Source organism: Leopardus geoffroyi, chromosome C3, assembly GCF_018350155.1.
Source record: "Leopardus geoffroyi isolate Oge1 chromosome C3, O.geoffroyi_Oge1_pat1.0, whole genome shotgun sequence".
Lineage (NCBI taxonomy): Eukaryota > Metazoa > Chordata > Mammalia > Carnivora > Felidae > Leopardus > Leopardus geoffroyi.
Window position 1 is genome coordinate 27,669,781 of NC_059338.1, and position 13,284 is coordinate 27,683,064.

Genomic DNA, 13,284 nt, shown 5'->3' on the forward strand with positions numbered 1-13,284 from the left:
TACGTCTGTTTGTCTGTCCTGGTGCCTGTTCCATGCTTTGATCTCAACGAGTTTATAGTAAGTTTTGAATAGTATGCCCCTGGTCATTGCTATCTTTTTGTTTGAACTCGAGGAGAACTGACATGTGTTATGATATTGCTTCCATATGCGGGAACATGTTCGGATCTTGTTTATGTCCTGCACTAGGTTTTGTAGATTTTACTATCTAATTTATTGTGATTAAATTTAGTCCTAAGTATTTTACAGCTTTTGACACTCCTGTGGATTCATTTGCCCCTGTTTCTATTTCTAATTGGTTTCTGCTAACGTAGAGAAAAGCTATTAATTTTTGTATATTCACCTTAAATCCAGCAAATTCTATTTTAATCCTGGTCTATTTTTTTTTTTAGAGTCTAGAAAACTGAAGGCTTTTGCAGATATCCAAACATGTCTACAACTATTGGCAGTTATATCATAATCATATATATATATACATATACACACACATATGTATTTTTCCCCTTTTCTTAGTATAATAGCCAAAATTTTTAAGACAATGCCAAGCAACATGGTGGTACCCTTCATGCTTTTTTTTTATTATTTATTTTAATGGCAACACCTTTAGCATTTCAAAGTTTATGGTGTTTATGGTTGGTTTTTAGGAAATAGGGCATATATGTGCGTTTGCCAGGGTACCCGGCTGAAATCTCTCCCCCACAGGGGTGCCCATGGGAGCTGATGTTGACGAGGTGTTGATTTTAGCATCGAAAAGACAAGTCAGAGCTCCTGACCATCACAAGATTTTTTAGCAGAGCAACTTAGAGGATCTTATTTCATATGTTAGGTTTCTACTTATTTTCCTTTGGAGAAATGGTCTGGGACAAAAATTAAAAGAAAACAATGTAAGAATAATCAAAAGGAGAAGGAGGAGAAGAAAAGAAAAAGAAAGAGAAGGAGGAGGAGGAGAAGGAGGAAGGGGAGGGGGAAGGGGAGGAGAATCAGCTGCATCAATCAAGGTAGTGATGTTAATGTTGGGCTATTGGGTGCTCTAGAGACCCCAGATGAGTCGAGACAGGTCAGTATTTGGAGCAACTCAGAACCCTGGGCCCCTGCAGTGCAGGGTCCTCTTGGGGACAGGAAGCTGAGTCAGAAAAGCCCAAAGCTGACAAGTATATGTATATGGGGGTGGCAGGCAAGTGAGGGAGGCAACTCCCACATTCCCCCTCCCCTTCTCGTTCACATCCCCGGAGCTAAGGCACCTCTGTAGATCTCAGGTGACCCTGAGCAGACTCCTTTGCAGGACCCCCATATGAAGGGAACAGAAATGACCAAAACAAGGGGCCGGGGCTGCCACAGAGAAAGCAAGGACATAGGGCCCGGGGGCACTGGGCATGGGGGTCCCACCCTCAGATCTCTGACACACACAGAGACTGGGCAGAACCAGGAATAACTACCAACATGTAGCGCCTTTACAACAATTCTCTGGGCATTTCATTTTACAGATGAAGAAACTGGAACTCAGAGAAGTTAAGGAACTTGCTCGACGTTGCACAGATAGTAAATGGCAGAGCTGGGATTCAAATCCAGGCAAACTGACCCCAGAGCCTGTTGCCCCAGAATGTTCGCACTCAGCCATCCAGGCCACTCGTGCTAAGGTCAGGGACCAAAGATCAGATCATCTAAAAGCTGCCAAGTTTTGCCTGGGACCCTGGAGTTCGTGCACACACCAGACTTTGTCTGCAGACAGAATAAGTAACGTGAACATGGTTAGGTCCCAGAGTGGGTTGTATGGTACTCCTGCCCACCCCGCCCCCCAAAGATATCTCCACCAGAATCTCAGAATGTGACCTTATTTGGCATAAGGGTCTTTGCAGATGTAACTGAGGTAAGAATCTCAAGGTGAGATCATCCTGGATTAAGGTGGGCCCTAAATCCAGTAACAAGTGTCTTACTAAGAGGCAACAGAAAACACGCTGAGACACAGGGGTAAGACCATGAGACAGATTGACTTAATGTCACCACAAGCCAAAGAATACCAGGAGCCTTCGGAGGCTGGAAGGCACAAGGAAAGAGTCTTCCTTAGAAACTTCAGAGGACAGATGGCCTTGCCAACACCTTGATTTCAGACTTCTGGCCTCCAGAACTGAGAGAGAATGAATTTCTGTCATTTTAAGCCCCCCAGTTTGTGGGAATATGTTGCAGCAGCCGTAGGAAACTAATACAGCTCCCTATGACTTGTAAGAAACAGGGCATTTAAGGGGCACCCGTCTGACTCAGTTGGTGGAGCGTATGACTCTTGATCTCCAGGTCATGTGTTCAAGCCCCAGGTTGGGCGTGGAACTTAGTTAAAAAAAAAAAAAAAAAAAAAAAAAAGCAGCAAAAAAACAAAGGCATTTAAAACTACTACTAAGCTCATCCTTGCGATTTGCCATTATGTACTTTTCTCAATCAATGGATATAAAATACATCCATTGTGTCCATATGCGTCATGGGGATAGTGATGAAATTTGACTTTTATGAAATATATATTACATTTGCAACCCCATCGTCTTACAGAGAGGGCACGTGGATTCCAGAGGGGGCGGTGAAGAAACAAGCGAGCAGGCTGGTCTGGAGCCCAGCTCCCCTGACTTGTGAGTCATCCCTCTTCCTCCAGAGCCCAGTAAGTTATAGATCACTCATAGGTCTTCACCAACTGACTCCAAGGAAATCAGAACCCTCCTTGTCCAGCAGGAGGCTTAGAAACACTTCCTGCTTCCCTCTCTTTGCCTCCCGGTTTGGTCATGTTAAGGGCCCGGTTTACCCACCACGATTGTTCCAGAAAACCAAGAATTGCTAAAGGCCATTGTGTCAGGTTTGCCCAACCCACGCTGTGTGACCTAGCCCTGCCCGCCCCACCTCAACCCCTCTCGCCCGCCTCTGCCACCCCCTGATTTCACCACTCCGGGCTAGGATGGAACGGGGCAGCCTGATAAAAGGAGAGCAGGGTCTAGAGAGTCGGTTGCACAGGCTGGAGTCTGGTGCCGAGCCAGCGCCATGGCATGGTCCGTGGCCCGGGCAGGTGAGTAGGCCGTCAGGGACAGTGGGCGGGGCCCTGGGAGTTGTAAGGCAGGGAGGTGGCTTCTGCCTCGTGGCGCTGTTTGCGAGGGTGCCGAAGCATTCAGGAGAGCCTCAGAGAGCCATCCTATTCCTTCCTCTGCCTCTCTTCCTGTGGGCCCCCTTTGGCTCTTTCAATTCAAGAGCCTTTGTGTTGCAAGGAAAGGCTTTTCTCAATAGGCTGAAATGGACTTTTCCTGTGCCCCCTCGCCCCCTCTGGGTCCTGGAAGCCCAGAGTCGGTGAACACCACTGCGGTGGGTGGTTTTGTCTTTCCCACGTTCTTAGGCTTCTGCTTTTGGTCCTTATGCAAGAGATGCCCCCTGCCAGCAGCTTCCCCAGCCCCGTGCTGGCTGTCTTGCAAGAAAGCGGGCAGCCTGGGGGCCACGACCTTGGGTGCCCTTGCAAGTTCTCTTGCCCTTGCAAGCCCTTGCAAGGCTTTATTAGGTGAATGGGAAAATTCAAGGTCATCAGAAAGGTGAAATAAATCTTTTTAAAGGAGTCCTGCCGAGCCTAGGTCTCCAAGCATGTTGGGAACTCAGCTAACCTCCTGTGAGGCGTGGCGGGAAAGCCACAGAATGTGGTAAATACTGGCTGTGAGCAGAGGCACAGAGGCCTCTCTGAGAGATGGGATCTCTGGCCTAACCCTTCCAAATTGGCTCTTTCCAGCCCCAGGACAGCCCCAGGTTTCCTGCCTGTTCGAAAAGGGAAACTTTCTCTCTGAAAACCTCACAAGTTAGTGGTTTTCCTAGAATCTTTCTCAATACACACCGTCCTCCACTAGCGCTCTAGGGAGGGACAACCTCAACTCACGGAAACTTCCATCAGCTCTAGGACTAGTCTAGGCCAGGGAGGGGCCCCTGCCGTCTGGCCTGGGGGTGAAGGGATGGACACAGTGCCCTCCTGGGTCCCTTTTGGACAGAGGAAGGTTGATTTGCGGGAAGCCATCCTGGGTCTACCCCCCTCTGACCACCTCTACCCACTGTGTTTCAATAGGCATACAGGGCCCGGAAAAATGCAAATAACCTCGTAACCTCTGCCTTCTCTCCTGTGCTGTTACAGGTTTGATAGTTCTACTGATGATCCAATGGGGTAAGTGGTGCCTTTCCTTTGTCGTTTAAATGTTGATTTTATTTTTGAAAGAGAGAGAGAAAGAGGCAGAGAGAGAGGGAGACGGAGAATCCCACGCGGGCTCCTTGCTGTCAGCGCAGAGCCTGACGCGGGGCTCGAACCCACAAACCGTGAGATCGTGACCAGAGCCGAAATCAAAAGCTGGACTCCTAACCGACTAAGCCACCCAGGCGCCCCCATAAGGGGTGCCTTTCTTGAGGCTAGCCATGGGTTCCCTCGGCCCCTTCCCTGGGCTCTGCCACCCTCCCCACCCACTCCCCCAGCCCCGGCCCCAACCCCACGCCAAGAGTTCTTGCCATGTTTCCGGTGAGGCCTCTCCTCCAAAGCTCAGCCCCCTGCAAGTGTCCTCATGCCCCACACCTTCTTCCAGGAAGGTTCTTGCCTCCTCATCCACTAGCTGGACCACATGTCCACGGGGCCAGCTTCAATGTCAGCCTTGCTCAGGTCTTTCCTGAGGTCACTCGCTCCAACCTCTGTGCTCTCATATCTCTGAACACATTTTCCAGTATGTATGTCAGTGCTGCTAATTATTGGCATAGATGTCTCCCCGACCAGGCTGTGAGCTGCTGGAGGTGAGGAACTTAGGTCTTACCCAGCTCCGTGTCCCAGCCCCGTAACTCATACTCCCGTTTCTGTTGAACTGATGGCATGTAGGGCCTGGAGGAGCCAGGAGAGCTCTTCCTGTATCAGACGGGAGAGAGATCTCTGGGGGACGTTCAGCAACTTGGACGCTGGAGTTCCCTTCCCAACCCACCCCGCTCCCTGTGTGTCAGTGGCCCCAAGAATGTTGGCTCCTCGGACCCTCACCCTGAGGCTGGGCTGTGACATTAGACAACTATTTCCCCTCCTGGCCTCACAGGAGGCAACAGCCAGAGGCCACAGAAATAACAAACATGGGGAAGAAAGGTGGAAGGTTCCCAAAAAGTTTAAGTCCAAGCTGCTTCTGGGCATATGGTGTGGTATGATATATATATTAATGGAGTTTTATGTGAATGAAGGGTTAATATAGGCAAAGCGCTTAGAATAGAGTTTACTATCTGTTAGCACTGTTCAGAGTATTTAACATACTCACTCGATGTCCATACAACAGTCCTTTGAGGTAGGAACGATGGTCGTTGTCATGGTATGGAGGAGGAAGCTGAATTGCCTGGCTACAGAGCAGCAGAGTTGGGATTTCAAGCCAGGCATGAAAATTCCAGAGACCCTGTTCTTAACCACCGTACTTCATTGCCCCTATAGTACAAAAATCCATGCATAACGTTTTTTTAACGTTTTATTTTTTTAATTTATTTGAGAGAGAGAGAGAGAGAGCGTGCGCGCGCACAAGCAGGGGAGGGGCAGAGAAAGAGGGAGAGAGAGAATCCCAAGTAGGCTCTCTGTTGTCAGCACAGAACCAAACGTGAGGCTCGACCTCACGAACCATGAGATCATGACCTGAGCCAAAATCAAGTCAGTGGCCCAACCGAATGAGGCACCCGGGCACCGCAGGATATTTGATACGATACGACAGGATATGATGTAAGAAGAGACTCCGGGCTTCTTCCTAGACGGTCCTACGATGTGTTCCCTGGGTTAACCCTTTGCTTTGGGGAGTTCACCAACCCTCCTCCTGTATCACTACAGGCTGTACTCTCAGCCCCCACTGGCAAGTTCTGGCAAGTTCTACTCCTAAGTGGCCTCTGGCTAGAGCCAGTGATGACCCAAGAACTCCAGCTTCTCCTTCGGGAGCCACCCATCTGCCCAGGGGGGTCCCAGATAGTCCTTCATGTGATGGGTTCCCACACAGCCTCCTGTAGCCATTTTGCACCTTCCTCCCCCTCCCCTGATCTCTCAGTGGCCAAATGGAGGCTGGAGGGGACTGTGGAGAGACCCTGTTGGGACCAAAAGAAGTCCTAGAGTCTAGACACTGGCCATAGATGTGCTCCAGTACAAACTCACCATTCTGCCAAGTCCTTGGCATAAAATGTTGGCTTGTGCAAACCATACCCTCACAGACGACAAGTTCTAGAAGAGCCCTCAGAGACCACACAATCATTTTCAGATGGGGACCCTGGGCCAGGGCTGAAGGGGCAATTGGCCCAAAGTACAGTTCTGGCAGATACAGGAGTAAAAACCAGCATTCTTGCTTTCTGGTTATCTGGTCAACCTAACATAGCACCGACCTCGGTGGGGGCCCTTGCCGCTAGATCAACCCCCTGGGGACAGACCCCCCCCCACCCACCCACCCAACGAAAGTCCCCAAACTTTAAGAGGACTCCAGAAACAAGCTGCCTTTTCCTAGCTAACACAAGCTCTTTATTAGGACCTTATCAGCAATATTCATAAACATAGATTCTCTACAAGAGATAACAAGAAAATGTAAAATATTTAAAGCAAGACTAAACCACAAACTCAGGCTTGTAACTGGGGCCTCTTAAGTAGTTGCGTTTAATTTTTTTTAATTTTTTTTTAATGTTTTTATTTATTTGTGAGACAGAGAGAGACAGAGCATGAGCAGGGGAGGGGCAGAGAGAGAGGGAGACAGAATCCAGAGCAGGCTCCAGGCTCTGAGCTGTCAGCAGAGAGCCCGATGCGGGGCTCGAACTCACAAACTGCGAGATCACGACCTGAGCCGAAGTCGGACGCTTAACTGACTGAGCCAGCCAGGCGCCCCTGTATTTGCATTTTAATGAACATTCTGAAGTGTTCCAAGCAACATGTTGAAAGTTCTGCCTCTCTGCTGTCAGCCGATCAGGTGTCATGTTTAACACCCTCTGGCATTAGGTAGAGGGGGTCAGTCCTCAGCAGACCCTTCTGACCACCATTTCTTTTCTTGGCCCCAAATGGCCAGGCTCTGCTGCAAAGCTGGTCTGCTATTTCACCAACTGGGCCCAGTACAGACAGGGAGCTGCTCGCTTCTTGCCCAAGGATGTGAACCCCAATCTGTGCACCCACCTCATCTATGCCTTTGCGGGCATGACCAATCACCAGCTCAGCTCCATAGAGTGGAATGATGAGGTTTTCTACCAGGAGTTCAACGGCCTGAAGAAGATGTGAGTTGCACTGGACGGGGATGGGGGTTGGTGGAGGCAGGTACCTCTTTCCAGAGCCAAAAACCTTCCCCAGCACTGCAATCCTGCTACAGACCTGCTGTGTGGCTTTGGGCAAGTCACATCACCTCTCTGGGCTTTCCTGTGCTTATACGGGAGGAGTAGGGGTAGATAGGGACTCCTTAAGGGCCCTTCCATTTAGGTCTGGGTGGGATCTGGCTTGGAAAACTGTTTTCTCTGCTGGGAATGTGTGCCCTTCTTCCTCCTACAATCTATGCGTTTTTTCAGCTCCCGTGTTATCACCCTCTTGACAAAGCCGCTCTGCGGATACGCCCTGATCTCTCTTCCTGAGTTCTTCATGTGTATGTCTCCCCAGCCAGATAGGAGGCCCCTGAAGACAAGAGCATGCTGTTTCTTTCCCAATCTAGAGCTCCCCTCATCCAGGATCTATGCATAGGGACTTACACCTTCCCCCCCACCCCATCAGTGCCCATCAGGGCACCCACAAGCCCTTGCTTTCCCAGTCAGTGAGGTGAGCCTGGGGAACTGGTTGGGCATTAAAACCTGCAAATTCTGGCATTTGTCTTATCTTTCCCAGGAATCCCAAGCTGAAGACACTGCTTTCCATCGGGGGCTGGAACTTTGGCTCTCAGAAGTGAGTTGGCCACGGCACCTGTATGGCAGAGCCACTGGGAGGTGACCTGACTCACTGGCAAGAGAGAACCCGGCCAGTGGGTTCTGGGAATCAGGCTAGGTGGAATATAGTCAGGGTGGGGGATCAGGAGGGCGGCCTGGACTCTGGGGGCTGACCTTCCTCCTGGGCTCGTGGTGCCTCATCGGGAGGGCTGTGGAGGGGGCTGAGCTCTGACTGTTACACATCTGGTCTTGCCAGGAGCACAGGAGAGATCCTGGCCTCTTTCCAGGCCTCAGCGTCTTCCTCCATGAAATGGGTACAGGGAGAGTCCCAACTAACCTCGGACAACATACAGTGACGCTATTTCCTGAGCTCTGAGACAGGATATCTTGTTTGAGAATTTTTGTTCCACTTCTGGGTGTCAAAGGCAGTCTGTGAGAACGAGCTCGGATGCCAAACTGTGGGCATTTTTGAGGAATAGGACGTTTTTTGAGGAATTCTGGAGATGATGGAATGGGACATACGAAACTAGACTTTTCCCGGAAAGTCCACGATCTATGGTTCTCAAAGTTCTAAACTACTCTTTCTAAAACTTTTTGGATCATGAGCCCTTTTGAAAACCTGATACAACTTATGACCCACCTTCCCCAATCTTTTATTGGAATGAGGGGATTCTTAGCCTGGGGTTCCCAGGCACATGGACCCCACTTAAGTGCTGCTATTAATTAAATCAGTAAATGAATAGAAAATCGATTAAAGTAGGATCCGTCTATAAATACCTCGAGACACTTATAGGGATCTTGGGAATCAGGAGGATGTGGGGAGGGGGTTCCTGGGGCAGCTTGGGATTTCAAGGGGCTCCAGACAAGTTACAGTCATGGCACAAAGCATTTTACAAGTGTGAGTTTGAAGAAAAGGACCACATTGACCCACCAGAGAACGAAAGCAGCAGGTTTCCGGGTTACTCAGCTCCTTCTACTTCCCTTTGTGCTCCTATTAGAAACTGTTCCCTCCTTTCTAAACCTCTGCCCTGGGGTGACAGCCGGCTCTGATTCAGGGGACCACAATTCCCTGAGCAGGGACAAGGCAGTAGGCGTGTGGAGGGAGTTTGGGGAGGCAGAGCTCCTGGCAAGTCACTGTGCCCTGGGGGCCGGACACCCTTCTAGACGGTCCCTTTCCTTAGGCCTGGCTGGTAAGTCAACAGCAAATATCCCAGCAGCATCTGAAGCAGCCCTCCCAGCATCCTCCTGGCCTGAACAGCCAGCCACAAATATCCTGCGTAGTTTCTCGTCTGCCTGTGAGGGAGAGAGTGGCCTCGTGTCAGCAAGACAGGCCCATACTGCCCTTCATCACCTCTCAGATTCACAGATATGGTGGCTACGGCCAACAACCGTCAGACCTTCGTCAACTCAGCCGTTAAGTTTCTGCGCAAATATGATTTTGATGGCCTTGACCTTGACTGGGAGTACCCAGGGAGCCGGGGGAGCCCTCCTTCGGACAAGCAGCGCTTCACAGCCCTGGTGCAGGTATGGTTGGGGGTCACCCAGTTGGCCTGGGGTGGGGGGGGGGCCCAGATTGGTGGCCTCACCGGACAGGCCGGTGCTGTTCTGTCCCCAAGGTCTGTTGCTTCGGGTATTTGCAGAGCCCAGACGAGCCCTGCGGTCAATTTTCAGACTCCTGAGAGTGAACATCTGCTTGGGGCCCACAGGGGCCAGCCTGGCCCCTGCCTTTGTATTCACTGTGAGCCACCTCTGCAGGACCTGGCCGCTGCCTTCCAGCGGGAAGCCCAGACGTCAGGAAAGGAACGCCTCCTTCTGAGCGCAGCCGTCCCGGCCGGGAGAAAGAACATAGAGGCTGGATACGAGGTGGACAAAATTGCTCAGTGAGTCTCAGGCCGATGGCGTGGAACGTGTGTTCTCTGAGGTGGGAGAGACCGAGGTCGGGCTGAGTCGCCTCAGGAGTAGAGCAGATGGTCACCTGCAAGGTACCGTCTGGGGAAAGCCCCACCCCTCCACCAGCAGATCCAGGAAGGATTTGCTCACGCTGTCTGCTTACTCCAGTGTCCTGGAGTCTCTCTTTTGGAATCCTTGCCCTTTTCCTTGGGAACTCGGTCTTAACATCAAGCACCCTGGGAGCGCAAGAGTGAAACCAAGAGGACAAGTCGTCTGGCTGTCTGCACCCCAAGGTGTTGAGCATTACAAATGCGGCATCTCCGGCCCTAGCCCAGGCCTCCTAAAATTAGAGCCCGTGCTTTAATGGCGTTCCCGGGTGATTCACGTGCGCACAAAAGTTTTAACAACACTGAGCTAGATTTCCCTCCCAAACAGTAGGAGTACGAGGTGTCCTGAGGGTGCTGTGGGGAGGATGCCAAAGACAGGAGCTGCCAACCCCCCAGTCTGAATGACGATGACTTCAATCTTGGCGGGTTGGGGGGAACTAGGGAGTGCTGTCTAATCCCCTCTCCCGGGACCAGGCGGGAGCCTGCACCGCTGCCTCTTACCTCGAGGGCCCTTCCCAGGCCGCACACTGAGGACAGGCGGGAGCAGGGAGGGACTGCTCACTAGCCCGTCACCCCTCTCTCCATGCCTCCTGCAGGAGCCTGGATTTCATCAGCCTTATGGCCTACGACTTCTATGGCTCTTATGAGAAGACCACAGGACATAACAGCCCCCTCTACAAGAGGCAGGGAGAGAGCGGGGCGGCGGCCGAACTCAACGTGGTGAGTGGCTGCAGAGGTGAGGCAGATCCCCCCATCCGCAGGCCCTGTCAGGTGGCCTCTTTTGAGCCTCGAGGCCCTAGTGGAAAAGAAAGGCAGGATAACCAAGCAGGGCACAGAGGAGCCTGGACTTTTCCTTTCTTTGCTTGTTTATTTCCTGTCCTGTGCCAGGGCTGAGGGGAAGCCTTACTTCTCTGTAGCCTCCTGGCTGATGTTCGACACAGCAGACCAACTGAATGACATCAAATAATGCAGTGGCTACTTGGGAAGCCGTCTTTGAACTTGAATGTCCAGCAAAAATGACCTCTTGCTTCTTTCACCTCCTCTACCCCATTTCCTTCAAAACAATGGGTAACCATTCACTCCTTGTCACTGATTCACCTTCAGTGACGAGCCGCCTCCACCCCCTCCCCCAGCACGTGGAAAGGGCAGGTTGGGTTTCAGACTGGGGTGAGTGGTGGTTTCCTGCCCAACTCGCCCTCGCCAAGCAGCCTGGAGGGCTTTTATAAGCCCACTCAACACTTTGAAAGTTAAGAACAACCATATTATTTCTTCTTTTAAAACAAACCAAAACAGCCCTAAATTAAAGCGCTTTTTAATTTGGGGGAGCCCACGTCTTGGTGCATCGGCTGGGGTAGAACAATCTAGGCTTCTGTGGCTCTTTCACAAATAAGGGAGCCATCTGTGAGTGCTTGAGTCAGGAATCCATAATTCACACTGAGCCCAGACCCCTCCACCCCCATCAGGAAAACTGTATGGGTCCTGGGGGAAGCCAGCCCAGCTCGGCGGCGCGACACCCAAAGACATTCAGCTGACAGGTGAGGGCCCCGAAATCCCACCAGCACCCTGTTCCCCCAGCTATATGCTCTGGATCCACGCAGGGGGAGGGAGGCTTTTCTCTTCTTACAAGGAGACCTTCTACTCTCTATACTGTGTGCCTGGGACTGCCTCCGGCCAGAGGGGGACTTTTCTGAACTTACACAAGGTGCCATAGAGCGGAGCAGGGGGCCTTGACCTCTGCCTTTGAATAAGCTCCCATCTGATCAGAGATAAATCACGTAGACCAGCAAAAAGAAATAAATACGAATACACGTAGTGAAAAATGTTCCTGACTTAAGTGCTAAGAGGGTGCAGAGTAACAGGAGGACTTGTACTTGAACAGAGTGGCTTCCTGGGGGAAGTGAGCCTGTAATCCTGGCTTAAGGGAAGAATCTTCATTATTCATTTATTTCACATACGTATGTTGGGTACCTCCTCATGTCACAGGCTGGGGGTGTTACGTGAAGTAATACACGATGGGGTCAGTCGCGTTCAGAGGCAAATGAGGCAGCCGTGTACTCATTTGTTCTTTCTATTTGAGCATCTAAGTGTCAAGCATTGTTCGAGGCATGAGGGATACAGAGATAAATAAAACGGACCCCATTCCCTGCTCTTGTACTCTGGGTGAGACCTAGAACCACAATAATGGGCATGATGAGCATGATTGCAGCTTTCCTTTACTGCACTATGCTGGGCCTTCCACGTGCATTACATCTTTTCCTTCTTGCCATTTCTATCGCTTCCATTTTACACACAGGAAGCCCGAGGCTCAGCAAGGTTAAGTTGTTGAGTGAGGAAGGGATCTCGGCCGCTTTGCTCACTGAGGTATCCCAAGCATAGAGCCTGGCCACAATGGGCCATCAATAAATATTTGCCCCGTGAATGGTTGCCTGACTCCAATGGTTGTCTGGGGTCGAGGGTCTAAGACAAGACCTAAAGAAGACAGGACGGTGTTGGAACACTAAAGCCCATCGGAAGCCCGCAGCCTTAGATGACCAGAACCAGGCCGAAGGCAAAGTAAATTAACCCTGCCCCTCCTTCTCCATCACCAGGACTTTGCCGTGCAACTCTGGGTGCAGAAGGGGACCCCTGCCAACAAGCTGATCCTTGGCATGCCTGCCTATGGACGATCCTTCACCCTGGCCTCCCCATCAAACACTGGAGTGGGGGCCCCAGCCACGGGGCCTGGAACCCCTGGCCCCTTCACCAAAGAGGGAGGGCTGCTGGCTTACTATGAGGTGGGAAAACTCCACGGGGCCCCGAGTATGGGCTGGGGTGGGGGGTGCTGCTACTCCCATAGTTTCTGAGTGAGGATGCCAAGAGCAGCAAATTCTGGCCAAGTGAAGCCCAACCCCTTTATGCCATCTTGGATTATCCTTAAACCCCAGTGCCTCATTGAGTCCAGGGTTCTAGGTCACTCAGTCTAGAACCCCCTATGTTCTCCAGACTTCCTCAGATAGGAATTTTCCAGTCTCTAGTCTCCTCTGGGCAAAGAGGCACAGATGTCTGTGGTGCCCCCTGCCTCTGCCCCAGCTCTGCCCTCTGCTCCTAACAGGTCTGCTCCTGGAAGGGGGCCACTAAGCCCAGAATCATGGACCAGAAGGTGCCCTATGCCTTCAAGGGCAACCAGTGGGTGGGTTTTGATGATGTGGAGAGCTTCAAAACCAAGGTGAGGCCCAGCCCTGCTGGGAGGGGGGTGGTCCTGGATGGGTCCAGGTCAATAACATTGAATGATGGCATCCAGAACCTCTCCAAAGAGGAATCTCGTCTGAAACATTTCACAAGTCTTCATGTGATAGCATTTTGTATTTTTACCAACTATTGATTAAGAAAAGGCATGATCACAAAAAATTGCCCTACGTTAAGTACCACTCTTGAAGGA

At 51.2% G+C, this 13,284-nt stretch overlaps 1 protein-coding gene across 5 annotated transcripts in view; it reads left to right on the forward strand.

The window, feature by feature from the left end:
- Window positions 1-13,284, forward strand: part of CHIT1 (chitinase 1) — a 34,752-nt gene that overhangs the window by 19,221 nt on the left and 2,247 nt on the right. For 3 of the 5 annotated variants that reach the window (XM_045456415.1, XM_045456418.1, XM_045456419.1), the window contains exons 2-10: window positions 2,536-2,612; window positions 4,136-4,165; window positions 7,035-7,236; window positions 7,832-7,888; window positions 9,228-9,393; window positions 9,625-9,749; window positions 10,463-10,586; window positions 12,455-12,640; window positions 12,958-13,071. In XM_045456415.1, coding sequence (XP_045312371.1) covers window positions 2,536-2,612; window positions 4,136-4,165; window positions 7,035-7,236; window positions 7,832-7,888; window positions 9,228-9,393; window positions 9,625-9,749; window positions 10,463-10,586; window positions 12,455-12,640; window positions 12,958-13,071 — 1,081 coding nt within the window. Of the gene's footprint in view, window positions 1-2,535; window positions 2,642-2,751; window positions 3,041-4,135; window positions 4,166-7,034; window positions 7,237-7,831; window positions 7,889-9,227; window positions 9,394-9,624; window positions 9,750-10,462; window positions 10,587-12,454; window positions 12,641-12,957; window positions 13,072-13,284 lie in introns of those variants that run through there. The other 2 variants (XM_045456417.1, XM_045456416.1) reach the window with 2 other exon arrangements.